This window comes from Denticeps clupeoides, chromosome 20 (genome assembly GCF_900700375.1).
Source record: "Denticeps clupeoides chromosome 20, fDenClu1.1, whole genome shotgun sequence".
Lineage (NCBI taxonomy): Eukaryota > Metazoa > Chordata > Actinopteri > Clupeiformes > Denticipitidae > Denticeps > Denticeps clupeoides.
This window is the reverse complement of record NC_041726.1, coordinates 7,390,049-7,408,915: the sequence shown is the minus strand read 5'-3', so window position 1 is coordinate 7,408,915 and position 18,867 is coordinate 7,390,049. Positions and strand designations below refer to the sequence as shown.

Here is an 18,867-nt window from a genome sequence, read left to right as displayed (position 1 = left end):
TGCCGCGCCTGGGGTCGCTCTCTGCTTCGGTAGCCGAAGCGGAGTTTTTTTTTTTTTTTTTTTTTTTGGGAATGATACCATATCAATTGTTGATGCTTTAGAGGGAACGAGTCCGAGTAAGGGCTCCATTCGGAGCCGCGGGAGTGGGGCTGGCGTTGATGCCGCGGCTGGAAGGGGTCGAGAATCGAGCCGCGTGCGTAGGTGTAGAACGGAGGCCGCGTGGGGGGGGTTCCTTCCCAACGCGACGTCCTGGGCCCGTCGTGGCCTCCAGCACCCGGGCTATTTCCAGACTCGCCGCGGGAGCGGCAGCGTGTGACCGCCTGCTCGTGAGCGCTTGTCCTGACAAGCGCGCGAACGCGTTACCTATGCGTGCAACTGCTCGTGTCTGCTGACGGGGGCTTGAGGACGAAAGTCAAATTTCTAATAGTGAAAATTCACAGGAAAAATGTTTATTATTTTAACACAACTGCTTTCTGTACCAGTCTTCATTAAAAATATTAACACCTTTTAGTTACCTTTATACTAGGGATGCACCGGTCGATCGGCGAGGGGTCCAAAAACCTGACACATTTCTGACCCTGCGCACGGCCTCGCGCGGACCCACGTCGCATGCGAGCGCATTTTCGGACCTTTAGGACCGAAGCAGAGCGAAATTTGCAAGCCGCTCCTTCCACAAGGATTAATCGCTGGAGTCGAAACCTGCAAGAGCGCGAGAGGGATTGGAGCCGTGGTTACCACCCTCACAATCCTCGCCACATAATAGCTGCACCCCGCTATTTCTGTTAACAAGCTGAAAAAGTAGGTCTTCTAGCCATCGCACGCTGTTCCGACTGCGTACGATGCGCCCCCCTAGGCCGTATATCAAGAAAGGCTGCCTACTTAACAACGGCTGTACGCCGTCTCTTGCACGCTTACTCAACACCCCCCCACGTGCCTTACAGAAGGCGTGGCTCCTCCTTTCTTCTGTCCTTACCGCACCTATTATTTATATTATTTAAATCGTTTATTTATTCGGTTTTATCTTTTCCGTTTGTGCTCAACCATATTTTATGAGTTTTGTTTGCTTGTTTCAGAGCGAAAATTGTTATCAGCAAAGAAAATTCTTCTGGTTTTGAGAATTTTTCGGCGCAACGGTTCACCAGTATATCCACTTGTATATAGAATTTGTGCTACAGATTCCTCTCTCCCGCGGCACTGGGATGGATTAGTCACGGTCTGACTGTCTTAACCACTGTCTTGAGCACAACGTGTGCACATCTGACACGCTTGTTTGCTGTTCTGCGGCATCTTGCTCGGTTTTCATTGGCCGTTTGCTGCATGAAATTCACTTGTCGTACACGAGAGTTGTATAATGAGAAGAAATGAAATGCATGGTCGTATACATTTGTGCTTCAACATATGCTCTTCAAAGGAACCCGTCAGTCAGTGGCGACAGCTGGGAATCTGCCTTTGACGGACGTCCAGCCCAGTGCGCACCGTTCCTTCACTACAGACATCTGTGCACTGCATTAACACCAGCAGTGAATTCGGGGCGTGCAACCTTGACGTGCAACCTCGCTTCCCTGAATGAGCACTTGTGCAGGTCAAAGGGACGTTGAAGCAACATCTCATCACACTCCCGACGCGAGCGCAAGGCTGCGGTTTGGCCGCTCCCGAATACGTCGCTCCCCGGTCATTGTTGCAACGCAGAAACTAAGCTGGTCTGTTGCCGCAGAGCTCTTCAGAGGAGCGACCTGTTGCGACGGGATCCGGTCCGCCATTTTGACGGTTAAGTTTTATTGAAATCGGAGCCCGATGCCGTTCAGGACTGCCAGGCACTTTGGAATGAGTACATCGGGCAGCTGTTTTGCTTTGCTTTCCCGAACACTTCCCGATGACTGATCACCTCATCCCCGAGCTGCAGGGCCCAGTGCCCAACGTTGATAGCCACGAACCGCCTGTGAGCTGTTTGGAGCCTGACGCACGGACAACCCATAATCGCGAGCATAAACTCTGTTTCCTGTGGCGATTGAGCAACCGATAGTGCACGTCCGACCACTTATCTGATCGCTGCTGAGACTCTGCCGCTTTGCTTCTAGTCAGTACGGCAACATGTACAACTCAGTGGCTTTTTATGAAAGTTTTTTTTTTTTTTTTTTTTTTTTTTTTTATTTATAATTTTTATTTATTTTTTTGGACTAGAAGCCATACTATGATTTATGTCCCCTCTTAAACTCTTTATGGGGAAACCTGGAGCCATAGTACGTTGTCGTCTTATAATTAACATTGTAATTATCATCATTATGTCATTGGGCTGGCTTGCCTCGCACGGGTGGCACTGGCATACTTCAAGATGAAAGGCGGCAGGTTGTGGGCTTGGCACGGTTGCACCCCATTTTGTCTAACAACTGAGGAATCCATGGCAGATGAATCGTTTGGACTACAGCGGTTGGCCAATCCTGCCCTTACATCAGCAGATGTCGGCGTTTATTGACGGAACCTATCCAAATTTCAAGGCTGGTGCAGCCAGCAAGAACCTAGAAAGCTGAGGGTTTTTTGTTTTTCTTTGCTTTGTGACGAAACCGTTGGCCAAGCTAGAAGAAAAAGCACCATGAAGGGATTCAGTTCAACCTCAGTGCTTCAGATGTTCCTCCTATATTTCATGCTGAGTTGAGGAACGCTTCAAAATCTCCATTGACCCTTCACTCGCAAGTGTATAAGTTAAACCCAAACCAAACCATGCAACAGCAAGTGAGTTCCTTCGCTTTGTGTATTCATGATGTTCCCTCTCGACTCTCAGCTGCCTGGAGCTTCCTGCCTCCAGCCTTTTTTCATTCTGCCGTTCTCAGCTGGAATGACGCGAGTGGGTGGTCATGTTCCCATGCCTCTTTCGTGACTCAGTCGCTGTAGTTTCTCACAGACAATGATGGTTTCATCAGACAGACACCTCCTTATCGGGAGCTTTTAAGTAGATCAGTCTAGTTTCTAAGGTGGAAAGTGGAAGCAGCTCTGCCCTGTGCACAGGTCGTGACATCACAAGCGTAATGGTTAACCAAATCTCCCATACCACCCTTCATTTTGGGAGCCATTTCTGACCATCTTGACCATATTTTGTTCCCAGACGGAGGAAAAACAGTTATTCTGGTTTCACGGCATACTTGGCTAATGGTACACCTCTATGCCCTGCATGTCAACGCATGCAGGAGTGTTCTCTCACACACACACACACACACACACGTCTAGAACGTAATCTCTACACAAACTCAGGTCAGTAGGAGGCAACCACCCATTACATGTCTATCCCCAACGTTGAACGTCTCCATCCTTCATTATCCGTACCGGAATACAAAGAGACCAAAATGCCTACACGTGTACGGCTTAATTTGGTTTTAATTTTAATTTTGGAGTTTACACCCCATTCCCGGTCAACCCGAAGTAGTTGCGGTGTACTGTATTTTAAGCGAGCACCACTTCCACAGACTGGGACAGCGTTCAGACACTACCGCAGCCTTCACCGGCCTCTTGATTTCAATTATGACTGCAGTGATTTGTCTTTGATTCAATGTCTCGATGCATCGCAATGTGTCCCGTCAATTTTTTCACATTATGTTGTCAAATATGCATCAGTCAGATGAGAGCAGTGCAGCGACCAGAACTACAGAATTTTATTTTTTTTTAAGTAGAGAACCCTCTTTGTGATTTATAATTGATGTATTGATCCAGTGATCCATTGCATATCAGCTTTGTGTTTAATCGATTATGAGATTAATTTCATCACCCCTACAGAGTACAGGCACGGTTGTCGAGTTGGTGCTATGAACTACATGTGGGGCTTGTGTAGTGTAAGGTCAAAGTGATATTCGCTTGTGTGATATATTCACAGGCAAACATTTAAATCGGCCAGAACGTGGAAGTTGCATGCAAGAGATCAGACTAGTTTAATAAATTGCTATCTGTATTCCCTGCCATATAAGGAAGCACCACTAGAGTGATTGTCCTAGGTTTTACTTATCTGGTCAAAGTGTGTTTATGCTGTCAAGACATGATTGGCATGAATTGTCACGTTACACATGTGCAATACAATTCTTTGTTTTTAGTTATTAATAATGTATACTCATTTTGTGACGTTATCCAATAATAAAATGTACACATGGCCCTAAAAATGATTACATTTACATTTGTATGGCATGCTGCACATCTGAGCAGTGTAGCGGTTATTGCATAAGTCACCTGAAGGCTGTTTAGCACCCGTTGGGGCTGTTGAAGGATCCTTCTTCCCAATTCCGCTCTCTGATCGGTGGCTTCTGTCAGCACCGTGAAATCTCCCTTAATCCTGTAAGAGCTCACCGGAGACCTGTTTTCATTCAGCGCCTGCATGCTCACGGCCTTCCCTTCAATCTTTAACATGGTTTACCTGCACATTACACGTCCTAAGCGCTCATTAAAAGTTTAAATCAGATTACCCTGCCCCCCCACTCCGTTTACTGGGCACCGAGAGTGGAGTCGTGTGATGTACAGATGACTCCAGATAAACTGACTCTGGGCGCTCTGGGCTGCACAGGAGAAGGCCGTGACCCAGAAACCCTTGTGCTTGTTTATCCTTGTGGAAGAGAGGCTGAGGGGAGATAGGGGGGAGATGAAAGGTTGTGGGTGCCTCTCGCCTCCCATCTTTCCTTTCGATCCAGCGGATGCGAAGTAATTGGATTTCAAATCCATAGTGCATTTTCCAAGTTTGTAGGGAAGAATATGTTGACAAAATTATTAAAAAATTTTTTTGTCTTTTTGATGGCAAAAAAAAAAAAACACCATCAAATAGTATGATAGAGATGTCGTGACATGGCCGGGCCAGTCAGAACTCAGGCAGCAGTTTGTGTTCCTTTTTCATGAGGTCATTGTGGTCAGAAGGCTTATGGAGATATGTCAACTGAATCATGGCACTGGAGACACAGGGATGGAGAAATTCTGCTTTTTTTTTTTTTTTTTTTTTTTTTTTTTTATCCTTCCTTGTCTGATCCTTTCAAGCTCATCTAGTCAGCACTGTGGTCTCATAGTGCCGGCCTCCCTGCCTCCTCCCTGATGGGTCTGTGGATCTGTTTAAAGGTAAATTTTGAAAAGCTGAATCACAGTGGACGCCTAAGCGCTTAACTCATTATGGAGAAGAATATCTGCAACATCATTGAGAAAACCACCGCAGGGGGACTCGCTGCCAGGTGTTGGAATGTTCTGCATGTGTTGTCATGCATGGCCGCAAAGGAAAAGGCCTGCTTCGCCTTCAATCTTTAACCGCAGGTTTGATTTTGAGGATCTTATCGTTGATTTACTGTTTCAATTTTTTTTTTTTCGCCTCTTCTTCATTGTGGTTTTGGGCTTAGGATCCCCAACACTGCGTCTTTCAGTGCTTGTTGTGAAAACCCAAAGTTACGTGATTTGGGGCTAATCTCTGTCTCACCTTAAACCAGACATAACACGCCCTCACCAAGTCGTACGTTTTGGCTCATGCCCAGGTTGGCTAACCTCAAACAGGAAGCCCGAGTGCCTATTTAGGGCAGAGCTTCGTGCTGGCCGTTCCACCAACAGCCCGGAGTCTAGAAGGGCCTGCATTTTATTTTGCTGCTGCTGTATGGGGACCAAATGCATCTGCAGGGCGGAGACGAATGGCTGGCCGAGAGGGGCTGTGTGGGAAGGATTGAGCTTTAAAACACACACACACACACACACTCAGCAATTTTGTGGTGTGGCCTAAGTGGACTATGATGAGCCAAGTTTAGCCTAGCTGAGGTTGTGAGCTCAAATGTGGTTTTGGGCTCTTTTACGTCTAGGTTTTACATCTGGACAAATTTAGATCATTATAATAAATATATACGTACGAATAGTCACTGATCCTCAACTGGAGGGATTGGACGCTGTTCTTCCAAAACACCTTTGCTGATTTGCTGTTGCATTGATGCTTTTGGTTTTAAATCTATTTTTGTTTTTTAAATCAAGAATAGTAGGGGACTACACGGTCCATGGTACGATAAGCATGAGCTCCCCAGCGAACTACAATGAAAATTATCAAGTTTTAGAAGTAGGCATGAAATAAGTTACTCTAGGTCCGCACACAACTATAAACCCATGCATGCTGTGTTTTGACTGTGGGAGAATTCCGAACTTGCTGTGTGCTCCATCTCTTCCTCTTGTCATTATCCACTGGGTCATAGGTCCACCCGTTCCTTTCCAGCCCGTTTTCTCATGGCTCGCCAAATCGGCTGCAGCCATGTACGCTGACAAGGGAAAAAAATGATCTGGAACCAAAGTATAGCAAAGAGAACGGACAAAGTGAAACACACACAACGGATCATGGCAGAAGGACGACGAGAGACAACCAACAGCGAGACGACTCTTGTTGAAGCACTTGAAGTCTCCTGTTTGTGCGTATTTTGGATACCCGAACGATGCTAAAGGAGATATCCAGGACTGCAGTTGACCCATTTGCAGAGCTGGCAGAAAAACGTTTGATTACAGATTGTACGTGGGCCATTTCTCAAAAAAATGGCCCATGTAGGGCCATTATTTGTCAAAAAAAAAAAAGTGCGTAAAAAGGAATTTCAAACGTAGCTATTTGCATAGGTCCTAAAACGGCAACTCCCATGAAGCGTTTGAAATACAGCGTCTCATTTTATTCCGTGGGGTGATCAGACCGGCGCGTGAGTGAAATTTTGGTCGCCTTTGCGGAATGCACCGTCAACATGCTCACCTTTTTGAACTTTTAACTTCATCTGGTTTATGAACTGTTAAAGCTAGACAGGTTAAGGATTTTGCCGCCAACCAATGAGCCGCGCTACCTATAGATGTGTACAGAGATGCCATTATATTATTTACACATGTTACTTTCCTAGCTATCTGAAAAGCTGCAGTAAGTAGCTTCTGAAGTTCAAAACAGTTATGTAATGTGATTTCTATATGTTAACATAGCTGTGAATTCAATTTATGTGAAATAGAGATAATCGTGATTATTTCTCTGAGTATTCATACAACCAAAATTTCTCCGGTCCCCTTCAGGTGGAGCAGTCCAAGGTTTTGGTAAAAGAGGGCGGAGTTCAGTTGCTGCTCACCATTGTGGACACGCCTGGATTCGGAGATGCTGTGGACAACAGCAACTGGTGGGGAAGCCTTGTTTTATTAAACCGTGTTTTATCATGCTTTTGCTTATTTTTAATTTGATGTAATATTTGTGTTCTAGCTGGCAACCAGTCATCAATCACATTGACAGCAAGTTCGAGGATTACCTTAACTCAGAGTCTCGGGTGAACAGACGCCAGATGCCTGACAACCGAGTGCACTGCTGCCTTTACTTCATCGCCCCCTCTGGCCACGGGTGGGTACTACAGGACCTCTGAAAAACCTAATCGGCTCGCTTTACCGAACGTTTCAGTGCATTCTTTCAGCTTCACCCATTTTGCTGTATCCTAACGCCACTGTAACCTCTGCCAAGTATATAAACAAGTAATTCATAGTACAAACATTTAGGGTTTCATTTCATATACAGCAGTTTTTTTGTTTTTTTTTCTGCTCTGCTCTCTTGGATTGTTGACAGTAGTGACCTTAAATACAGCAAACCCTAAACCGAGTTCCGGGAACCCGACACCATTAACAACATTGTAACGTCAGCATTATTAACCAGCGTCCTGCCTCCCTGGCTTTGTGTCAGCCCCCCACCCCCCTCCAACATTTTATTGAGTGCTCCAGATCCGGGAGAGGACGGCGAGAAGCTGGCTAAACATTTGCGTAATGTGCCCCTCTCGTCTCGGCCCTGTTTGGCCCCTCTGTCTCCGGCACTGGCCCCTGTTCAGCGTGTAGCTGTGCCCGGGCGCCCCGCCCCGGACACTGGCCTCCACTGTGGCTAATGAAACAAAAGGCTGTTTGACAGACCGGGTTCCATGGGGTGTCTGCGTGCTATGGAGAGGAGTGGCACCGTATGCTACCATTCGCCCGACATCAAGCGCCCAATTACATCATCCATCCCTTCGTTTCTTTATGGCGTCTCTCTCTCTGTCTTGTTGTGTTGAGCTTTTGAACAGATCATTTTTTAAAAGCACTACCGCTATCAGAAAACCTACAATTGCTGGCTAGAAACCCATCTCCTTAGAAGGGTTGAAACAAAGGGAAAGAAGAAAAGGTCGTCGGCCAGCCGGAGCGTAATGAGGCACTGGCCTCCGTGTTTGGATGTTCTGAATACTGCAGGGCAGAATGTTTACCCATCAGAAGCACTGGTGTTGTGGTGGGCTACGTTTTTTCTCCTCCCCCTGTCAAAATGCACGTTTTTACAATACTGCAAGGTTCGTCCATGAAATCCTATGCTGTAGACTGATGTCAGCCAAGTGAAACGTGTGTGTCTGTGTGTGTCTGTGCTGCCAATGAAACTCTACCCCAATGACAACTCTCTCTCTGGCTCTCCCTTCGTCCCCACAGACTCAAGCCGCTGGATATCGAGTTCATGAAACGGTTACACGAAAAAGTCAACATCATCCCTCTCATTGCCAAAGCAGACACACTGACTCCAGAAGAGTGCCAACAGTTCAAGAAGCAGGTGTGTGTGTGTGTGTGTGTGTGTGTACATCTCTTGAATCAGTGAATTTTCCGCTTAAGCAGGTTAGTAGAAGTTCGCCTGTTGAGGGTGCCTTGTTTATACATGCATGTCTACTTGACTGTAAGAATCAGCGATGCCAACTACTGAGTATTGATTGACAGATTGATTTCCTGTTGACATGCACTGTTGTGGTCCAGATTTAAACGCATAAATTTATGAGGAATGATTGCATTTAAAATGATGATGGGTGTGAATGTGTGTGTTTCATGTTTCACTGTCAGGACAACAAAGGCTGAGGAAGACATCCGTTCACCTTCGTGTTCATGTTCTTGTCTCTCCTCAGATAATGCGGGAGATTCAGGAGCACAAAATCAAGATCTACGAGTTTCCAGAGACAGACGATGAGGAGGAAAATAAGCTGGTGAAGAAGATCAAGGTCTGAACCAGAGTCCTGTTCTGCAGTCAGCAGGGGACCAATAACAGGATTACTGTCATACACATGAGGTCACAAACAGCATGCATGCACTCACCCACTCGTAGGCACGTTTTCACACATCGGCGCACAGTGACTGTCGATAGTGTGGTTGGTTGGTCTAGTTTCCGAATGCCACTTGTTATTGAGTTGTGCGAACTCCGACGCTTTCAGAGTGTGTGGGGATGCATGAGGTCAACCCACCACACACAAAAAAAAAAAAAATCTTGTCCCTTATCCTGCACAGGATCGTTTACCTCTGGCGGTTGTCGGCAGCAACACTATCATTGAGGTCAACGGGAAACGTGCAAGAGGAAGGCAGTACCCCTGGGGCGTGGCAGAAGGTAAGAGGTCAGAGGTCGCAGACCTCTGCATTGTCTGGCAGCATGAATGTGGGTGAGCTTTAATGCTCGCCTCAGGCTCGGCTCTGTAATGAACAGGTTTGGTTCCCCAGTCGGGTAAAGGTCATCACTTTACTGTGGTACTTTCCTGTAGTAACACGGGGAGTCTATAATTTGGCTTCACCCACAAAATTTTTTATTACCCATAATAATCTCTTGAGTTGATTGTAGATGCTAGACGTTGTCCTAGCTAGCTAGTTTCTTTGGTTGATTGGTGTTGGATGCAAAAATATAGTGTAGCACAGGAACAGTTTTCATGTAGCAATATTAAAACTTTAACTAGTCCAGGTTACTCAGATATGACTCATCAAAACTTTGTTAAATGTCCTTCATTTATACAGGAATTACTGCCCCACACATACAGTACAGGCCAAAAGTTTGGACACACCTTGATGTGTTTTCTTCATTTTCATGACCATTTCAAAACTATGAATGAACACATGTGGAGTTATGTACTTGAACACTCTTGGTATTCTCTCGATGAGCTTCAAGAGGTCGTCACCTGAAATGGTTCTCCAACAGTCTTGAAGGAGTTCCCAGAGGTGTTTAGCACTTGTTGGCCCCTTTGCCTTCACTCTGCGGTCCAGCTCACCCCAAACCATCTCGATTGGGTTCAGGTCCGGTGACTGTGGAGGCCAGATCTCCACTTTTTGTTAAGTACATAACTCCACATGTGTTCATTCATAGTTTTGATGCCTTCGGTGAGAATCTACCAACGTAAATGGTCATGAAAATAAAGAAAACACATTGAGAAGGTGTGTCCAAACTTTTGGCCTGTACTGTATGTGGCAACCTGCATACAATAAATGTTTTGTACTTGAATGTTTGGTGCATAATGCAGGCTAGCTACTTCCACCTAACCAAGCTAGCGTGCATTACGTTGAAGTACCAAGCATCAGTTATTATAATTATCCTGTTTTATATGAACACAGCTAGCATTCAGGGTGTGATTGCGAAAGCGTCTTGGTTTAATGGATTATATTTTTCCCATCCTTCCCCTGAGAGTTTGATGGCCAACATCATTAGCAAGCTAAATATTTGCTTGAATTCCTGTGATAAACTGTGGCGTGCTGTTTGGTATGTGGCTCCGCCACTTTGATGCATTGCAGTCGGCTGCCCCGTCCTTTATCTTCCTCCACGGGTCGTTCCAGTGGGTTCCAGCGTTACCAGTAGCGTCAGGCTGAGGTTTCTCATGACATCACAGGCCAGGAATGCCTTATATATATATATATTTTTTTTTATCCAGAAGAATAAAGACCTAAAGGAGTCCAGGCCAGTTTCTTTTGTCATTTCTTCCTGCATGAATATTTTACCCTGGGCTGTGAAAGAGATTTTTGCTCTGCACAGGTTAGAAAAGCATTGACGGCGAGGGACAGGAAGCTGCAACACATGAGACCTGCTGCTTAGGTAGTTGTGATCTGGGGGTTCCTCCACGTGAACAGGCCACCCGGACGTCCCCTTCCCATGCTCCGTGGCTTTGAACAAATTGAATTAGGCATCTTGCGAGCTTCCCCACTGCGGCTCCCCCCTTGTTCAGTGGTGCGACACTCTGAAAGCAGCCGCTTAACCCAGTCGCCCGAGATTAGCCCCGCGGTGGCCAGCATTAGGTCTGGACTCATCAGCGTCAACGTCCGGTGGTCTGAGGCCCGTGGAGGAACAGCTCTTTACAGTCAAGCTGAAGGAGCTGATCCAGAATCAGCTGTTAAAGACAGGAAATGGCCACGAGTGTGTGGCCTGGGCGTTCTTGGCTCACTGCCGGTAAAAATTCCTGCCCCTGTCGTGTTGAAGTGCTCGGCCTGTGCTGGTGAGCAGACACGTCTGCTCATGGGCATCTAAGTTAATGTTGTGAGCCCGTGAGAACCGGGTTCAGGTGCCAGAGACTTTTGGAAGGGGGAGCGTGGGCAGGAAAATGTCAAAAAGAGCGGGAAGCAGAGCGAGGATGGCATTTTTCTCCACTTTCCATCACGCTGGCAGTGAGGCCCCGTGGGTGTTGGTGTGAGAACATAGAGTAAAAAAAGAAAAAAGGGAGGGAAGGTATTGCTTGACGTGGCAGGGTGCTGCCATCCTGTGGCAGTGCCTGGTACTACACATAGATGCAACTACTGGCACATCTTCTCTTTCTGTTTCTTTTTCTTTTTTTACATTGTAGTACCAAACCCAAGACTCAGAACTATGAAATAACACACATGAGGATATGTAGTAAACCAGAGTGTATCGTATGATTACAGTAGTGTGAAATGCAGTGATGAAGGTAAAGGGAAACAACACTGAAAACCCTTAATCAATTTTATATTCATCATAACCTATAGGTTAGTGGTCTCTTTTTAAGTGAGGCAGCTCTTCATCGTGACACATGAATTTAATCATTATCCTCTGTGAAACTTCAGTACTTGATTTATTGTGCTCCTATAATTGTTAAGAAATCAGCAGCTCCAGATTTTAGATGCATCTTTTCTGGATGTCCCCTGTCTCAGGTGTGCCGGTAAGGAAAGTGTCCTTTTGTAGCACCCGGTCTTAATTTACCCTTTTTGTCTGCAGTGGAGAACAGCGAACACTGTGACTTCACAATCCTGCGCAACATGCTCATCAGGTAGGGGGGTCACGCCTCTGTCTACCGTCAGTCTGTCTGCTGCTACACGTACATGTGCATTTTAAACTTCACTGCACCCTCTTGGCAGAACCCACATGCAGGATCTAAAGGACGTGACCAACAACGTTCACTATGAAAACTACCGCAGCAGGAAGCTGGCGGCCGTCACCTACAATGGCATGGACAACAACAAGAGCAAAGGCCAGCTCACCAAGTGAGTAAACAAAATGTTTAAGTGTGTGTATGTATGTATGTATGTATGTATATAAGTGTGTGTGTGTGTGTGTATATTTATATAGGTGTGCGTGGGGGAATAAACAAGTGCAGTGTATGTGAGAATAAGGCTGTAATCCCCCAATCCTGGTATTTCTTACCGGCCAAATAATGTGAATGACCGGTTCTATGCTGTGTTTGTTGCTATGGAAACTTTCTGGCAAATGCTCCTCCAGGACCACGATGGGAAAGTGCTGCTCTGATTAATACACTGTTGTCTCTCAGCAAGACGTTGGTAGTGCGTGTGAAGAAATCATTTGAGTTGAAAGGCCAAGACCCCTGACCCTCACTGAGGAAATCCAGCGTTTCTAATACCGCTCTACTGAGAACTTTCTAACACTCACACAGTCCTGTCACTGTGCGCTCACGCACACACACACACACACACACACACACACACACACACACACACTGCTGCCAGCTCCTCACGTCAACTTACCAAGCAGCTTACCGAGAGTCTGCGCTGAGACTGCAGTGATGCTCAAAACACGATGAGTGTCTGCAGTTCACACTGTGAAATGTGTGGGGGTCGGTAATTAGGAGCTCATGGGCCAAAACCAGCCAATTTCACCCCAATTCTGAACTAGTTCTAATATATTAAATTCATGCAACAAATTGGGTAATCACATTAAAACTATTAGAAAAGTGAAGGTCACAGCCTCTGCTACACCTACTGGACAGTGTAGGCAACTAGAAATGATTGTTGCAAACTGTCATCTAGCTTAATTTTGGATTAGGGGGTGGAGGGGCAAGCAATTAATAAACTAATTGGAATCAAAATGTTATATTACTACTGCACTTCATATGTGCCTCATACATAATATATTTTTTTTATTTTCTAAATCACTTCCGTTCCATCCATATAATGCAGTTTAACGTAATGGTCAGGTGCACTTCATCTCAATAGAAACTCTCTAGAATATATCAAGACATTGCTGGATTCTACCAACAACAAAAAATTTAGTCCGGTCAATCAATTTAAAAAACATATCAGGATTAATCGTGACTTGTATGCAATGCATACATGTGAGCATATTTCTTTTAAAAATATTTAACATTTTGTCATTTTTGCCTTTATTTTAATAATAGCTATGAAGTAATCATGTGGTTTACAGTAATTAGTCAATTATTCCTTAAAATTCCGAACAGTTTATTGAAATAGTTGCAGAACCATGGGTAAAGTGAGTTGCCGACCCCCTGATTAAACGCCATCACTAATGCACGGTTAATAATATGAAGTGTCCGCATGCTGCGCACGTTGAAATGTTTCTGTTTTCCTTTTTAGAACTGACACGGTTGAAGGCATGTAAGTGTCTATTTTCAAGTTCTCCAGAGCCAAGCTTTAGGCGACGTTCCACAAATCTGCCCCTTTTCTGGTTCCTCTTCCTGTTTCTGCCCTTTTGACAAACCCGTCTGCTTCTGTGAAATCGATTGAAATCGAATGTGAATGCTGTCCTTCCCAAGGTTTGCCACAACCTTCTCCAGCTAAGAGCTCCCTTCAGTGTGATTTGGTGTGCTAATCATTTGTCTCCAGAGTTACGTTCATCCAATCAGACGACTGCATCCGGTCGATAGGCTAGTTTGCTAGGCCGCTTGCTGCCATTCTTCTAACCCAGCCTCGGCCCTTCAAAACTAACACTGACCGTTCCGGAGTCTTCCCTGCCGAGGTGTCCTCCTCCTGCTCCTCCTCCTCCTGCGCCTGTCTTCTTTCCACAGGTGTATGTGCGGGTGGGATCCCTGTGCTTCCATTTAAAGCTGCTCTCCTCTACCCAGCGACCAGACCCCATTGTGTACGGACCACTTCATACGTGGTCTCTGGAGTTATTGTGCTGATCTGGGGCCTTCATATCACTGTATCAGCCAGACTGGTGTTTCCATCACTGGGCTACTGATGTTCTAGATTCTAATTCCTGTAATTCACTAAAACGCAGACTAAACCACTGCTAATAAGCACATTTATGCGTTTATGTTCCTTTTCAAAGGGTCTTCTTGAAGCCTTTTTGAGGTCAGACCTTAAGGTTCCCAGATCAGGGCTTTTTTACCTGTTTTTCGGAATGCAGCTCTAAATGGTCTTCCCTGGTTGCTGGGTGAGCTCCTCGGGGTGGGTACAACGCAACTGACGCAGAGCGTGTTTGTGCTCAGGAGCCCACTGGCCCAGATGGAGGAGGAGCGGCGGGAGCATGTGGCCAAGATGAAGAAGATGGAGAACGAGATGGAGCAGGTGTTTGAGATGAAGGTCAAGGAGAAGATCCAGAAGCTCAAGGACTCTGAGGCTGAGGTAATGCTTGTCTGAACGGCATGTGTTCATTAGCATCTACCTAGATTTGAATAAATAAATAAAATAAACAAATCTACTACTACTTGTCTGGAGAAGAGCATGATGGGATGTTGAAGCTAGCAACAAAGGAGGGGAGGCCTCTCCGCCCAGTGTGATGTATGTGTGATTAGGTCAAAAAGTTGGAAAAATACATGGTTTTTGGGATTTGCGCTTGAGCACACATACCCGATGTTCATGTCAAGTGATGGGGCTTTCTGTTCCGCACAGTTTGAAATATGGCTTGGGAATATCGGTAGGATCTATGGGTCCCAAAAAAGGTTTACGGAACATGGTTTACAGTTATTATTATTTTTTGGACTTTGCGGCCAGACATACATTCGTTCATATTGACTCGGAGAACGTGCCAAGACTGGTGTTTTGACATATGGCCAGATCACGCACACTGATAAGAAAAAAAAGTTGTCAACGAGGAGGAAAAACTTTATTTAAAAACAATTGGCAATCTATATCAAAAAATGAGTACTCTATTGTGTGAGGTGTGCTATTGCTTTTCTAAGTGATTGGAGTGGGCGTGGCCGAACTATTAATGCTCAAACAGGGTCAAATCCCAATAGCAATGCATTGAATGTTAATTTTAGCATTGGTAGCACTTTCAAAAGACCCCTGTACTCTCAGACGCTTTGACCGAATTGCGCCAAAATTTGGATCTTGCCTCTGGGAGACACTGTTGTTTTGGACTCGCCATCCTTTTTCCCACTTTTCAGGCATCTCGTTCATTTTGGCTCAGAACATGGTGCAATTCCCATAGGAATGTATTGAATGCTAATTTAGCATTATTAGGATTTTAAAAACAACCGCCTGCTTGTAAATTCTGTCCCACAATCACAAATGAAATGAATGCATCTCTGTCTCTCTGTGCACTCCGCCCGCTCCTTTTTTTTAAAGTTTAAATTCCTATTGGCCAAGTTCTTGTGTGGGTAATGATCCTAAAAGGTCATCTGTGGGCCCATGTGAGTCTTGTTCTCTGGCTCATTGGAGCTGGTCCACAGGGGACGTGCCAGCGCTGATAAAGACATAGAAGGTGGCAGTAGTGAAGTAGCTGGTGTTTGCTTTGTGAGTCTCCTCTGCTGACTGTGACCTGTGACCTCTGCCGTTGCAGCTGCAGCGACGCCATGAGCAGATGAAGAAGAACCTGGAGGCCCAGCACAAGGAGCTGGAGGAGAAGCGGCGTCAGTTCGAGGAGGAGAAGGCCAACTGGGAGGCGCAGCAGCGCATCCTGGAGCAGCAGAAACTCGACGCTTCCAGGTACGATGTAAATGGTATGCCAGTCGTATTGTGGCCAGTTAACTGCAGTCATGGGGGACAAAATATAAAAATTAAACATGCCATAAATGCAACTCTATTTACCTTTTAAATCTTGTCCGTTATAAAAATTATAGAAATATAATTTAATATTTCAAACTTATTTCTTTTTTTTTTTGTACCTGTATGTGATTGAAGTCCCATCCACACAAGAATGCTTTTCGGTTTCTAAAAATACTTGCGTGTTATTTGAAATGTTGTCGTCCACGGGGAGACGCAGGGGGAAATGGCCTGATCGCTGTTTTAAACCCCCTCCACACCTGTAAGTGGCGCTGTAAATCCCTGCTCTCCTGGTTTGGAGTTAAACACGCCGTTGTTCTCCAGCCTCGTCTTTTCATCGGAAATGTGCAACGTAGAGAGGATTTCTTGTAGTTGCTGCAGTGCGGCCACGAACGTGTTATTCGCAGTTGTTGCATGTAGGGTGGTACGGCGGTAGTAGCCTAGTGGGTAACTCTCTCTCCTTTGAACCAGAAGACCCAGCTGCAATTCCCACTTACTACCATTGTGTCCCTGAGCAAGACACCGAACCCTGAGTGTCACTCAGCGTTTTCAAAGAACCTGTTTTAGACAATAATCGTTCTGGGGGCCCTGAAATGTTACTTGTCTGCACCAGGCCAGATCGGATAAATTTCCTGTTTTAGAGAAATGCTTAGATATGTTCAACTTCTTTAGGGGATATGTGGTGATTTTACTTTTAGTTTTTTTGTTTTTTTTCCCTTATTTTCCTCCTTTCTCTCCAATAGGACCTTGGAAAAGAACAAGAAGAAGAAGATCTTTTAAGAGCGTTGGGGCCATGGCGTGTCGGTGTACCAGTCGCCACGCTGGACTGTTTGTCTGTAGACCAAATTCCCTTCCTCTCCGTTTGGCCTGATCCTGTCTGCACGTGCTGAAGTCCGACGGGCCCAGAGCCGGAGGTTCAACCACGAGTACCGGCTGCTCTAGAGCAAACAAGCGGCCCGGCCACGTAACGATTTCAGCCCTCATCAGCAGACTTTTTGTTCTTTTTTTATTGATTGAATTTCTTTTTTGTTTTTTGTTTTTTAACGGTTCGACCCCGCGGCCTGTCCCCTGTCTTAACCACTTCTGTGTAATCGAGTCTAAAATTTCCCCCAGACTGGCACTCTCGCTCCCTCGGTGCACAGCGGCAGACGTGAGTAAATTTGTAAAAAAAAAAAACCTGAAGGCCGAGTCACACCTCAGGCGTTTTGTTTTATACGTGTTTTTTTTTTTTTATTGCAAGTTGCCCCCCTCCCAATGCTCTCACATTTCCTGTAATTTAAATGCTCTAGCCATGGTATAATGCTCATGTAACATTTTTTCCCCCCATATATTCTCTTCCTGTTTATGTTATCCCGCCCGCCATATACTGGTCCTCTTTAGTACTGATGGTCTTTTTTTTTTTTTTTTTTTTTTTTTTTTTTTCCCCCCACTTGTATGAGGTGGTGGTTGGTCTGTGCAGACCACACCAGCTAAACTATCCCAAGGGAGTGAGTGAGTGAGTGAGTGAGTGAGAGTGTGTGTGTGTGACTGTGTGAGAGCTTCTCACCAAAGCTTCCCTCATACCACATTTTAGCTATCAGCCATGTTATTGCATCTGTTTTTTTATTATTATTGTATGTCCTTTATTTCCTTTTGTTTTATTGTACAAAGACATAATAAACTTGTGACTATATGTGTGGTGGATTATTTATTAGAATTCAGGCAGCAGACGGGGCATGGTGAGGTTCTGTAATGTTCCGGGTGGGCATTAGGGGGCAGCAAATGTGCAGATTTTAAACTTCTAAACCATCTCATTTGACATTTTTATTACTGACGGTGACACACAACCCTTATTTACACACATCCTCATGAAGCCAAGCAGTTTTGTGTGCTCTGGTCTTGGATTTAGTGCCTTATTAATTTACTAATTCAAAAATGTACTTATAAAATGTTCTTTTCAATTAATTATTACACTGCCCTAATTATGAGTTTACATTTACAGCCTTTATCAGACGCCCTTATCCAGAGCGATTTGATTATATAGTACAGTGAGAGCCCATCTATGAACCAGAAGACCACAAAGTCCCAGGTTCGAACCCCGCTTACTGCTGTCTCCAGGGGGACTGTCCCTGTAACTACTGATTGTAAGATGCTCTGGATCAGGGTGTCTGGTAAATGCTACAGAATGTAAATTACACTTAAGAAAAGAAAACTTTGGAATGAAATGTATACATTGAGAACAAATAGTTTTAAATTTTGCTGAAAGTCAATATAATTATATCAATAAATATTTCCATATAAGTCAAAACCCTATATGCAATTTATTTGCATCTATACATAGATGCAATTAATGCCATAAATATGAAAGAGACCCCAGTGGTTTGTGGGAAGGGAACCTTTTTTTACGAGGGCAGTTGGTTTGGTCCCTCTCTCTATGTACATTTTTTCTTCTTTTGTTTGTTTTGGCTCGACTCTGATGCTGGAGCTGCCCTTCGGACCCCCGGCAGACGGGGCCAAACATGTTCCTCTGCCGGTGATGTGGCTTCCAGTCGGATTTGGCCGCCGTGTCTGTCTGCCTTATCTCTGGCCCAATCAGAAAGGAAGGTTTTGGGTTTTTTTTCCTGGCCCCTGGCAAAATATTGACTTGCCATTTGAAATTCCACCACCATTCTCTTTCAGGTGATGAAATATGAAGTATTCTACCTTTGCTAGTGCAGAACCATCTTTTTATGTATATTATTGCATGAGAATTTAAGGAAATGTAGATGTAGGAGGCGCTTAAAATTACTGTTTGGAGCCCTTCTCCAGTACCACACTGGCATCATTGTCTGAGAGCTTGTTGCCACAGCAACGGCATGAATGTTCATCCTACAAAAATCATCTTTGACGTTCCAGAATTGCAGGTCTTCAGTTTGACAATCCAGACGTCTGCCACATTAACTGTCTGCAGTTATTTAGCACTGG

At 45.1% G+C, this 18,867-nt stretch overlaps 1 protein-coding gene across 3 annotated transcripts in view; it reads left to right on the top strand.

Annotated features, from left to right (window-relative positions):
* Positions 1-17,339, top strand: part of septin7a (septin 7a) — a 29,462-nt gene extending 12,123 nt beyond the window's left edge. For 2 of the 3 annotated variants that reach the window (XM_028963367.1, XM_028963366.1), the window contains exons 5-15: positions 7,021-7,121; positions 7,202-7,336; positions 8,431-8,548; positions 8,892-8,984; positions 9,268-9,364; positions 11,960-12,011; positions 12,100-12,225; positions 13,570-13,590; positions 14,427-14,562; positions 15,722-15,867; positions 16,668-17,339. In XM_028963367.1, coding sequence (XP_028819200.1) covers positions 7,021-7,121; positions 7,202-7,336; positions 8,431-8,548; positions 8,892-8,984; positions 9,268-9,364; positions 11,960-12,011; positions 12,100-12,225; positions 13,570-13,590; positions 14,427-14,562; positions 15,722-15,867; positions 16,668-16,704 — 1,062 coding nt within the window. In that variant the 3' untranslated portion in view covers positions 16,705-17,339. The remainder of the gene's footprint in view (positions 1-7,020; positions 7,122-7,201; positions 7,337-8,430; positions 8,549-8,891; positions 8,985-9,267; positions 9,365-11,959; positions 12,012-12,099; positions 12,226-13,569; positions 13,591-14,426; positions 14,563-15,721; positions 15,868-16,667) is intronic. The other variant, XM_028963368.1, reaches the window with a different exon arrangement.
* Positions 17,340-18,867: the final 1,528 nt, after the last annotated feature.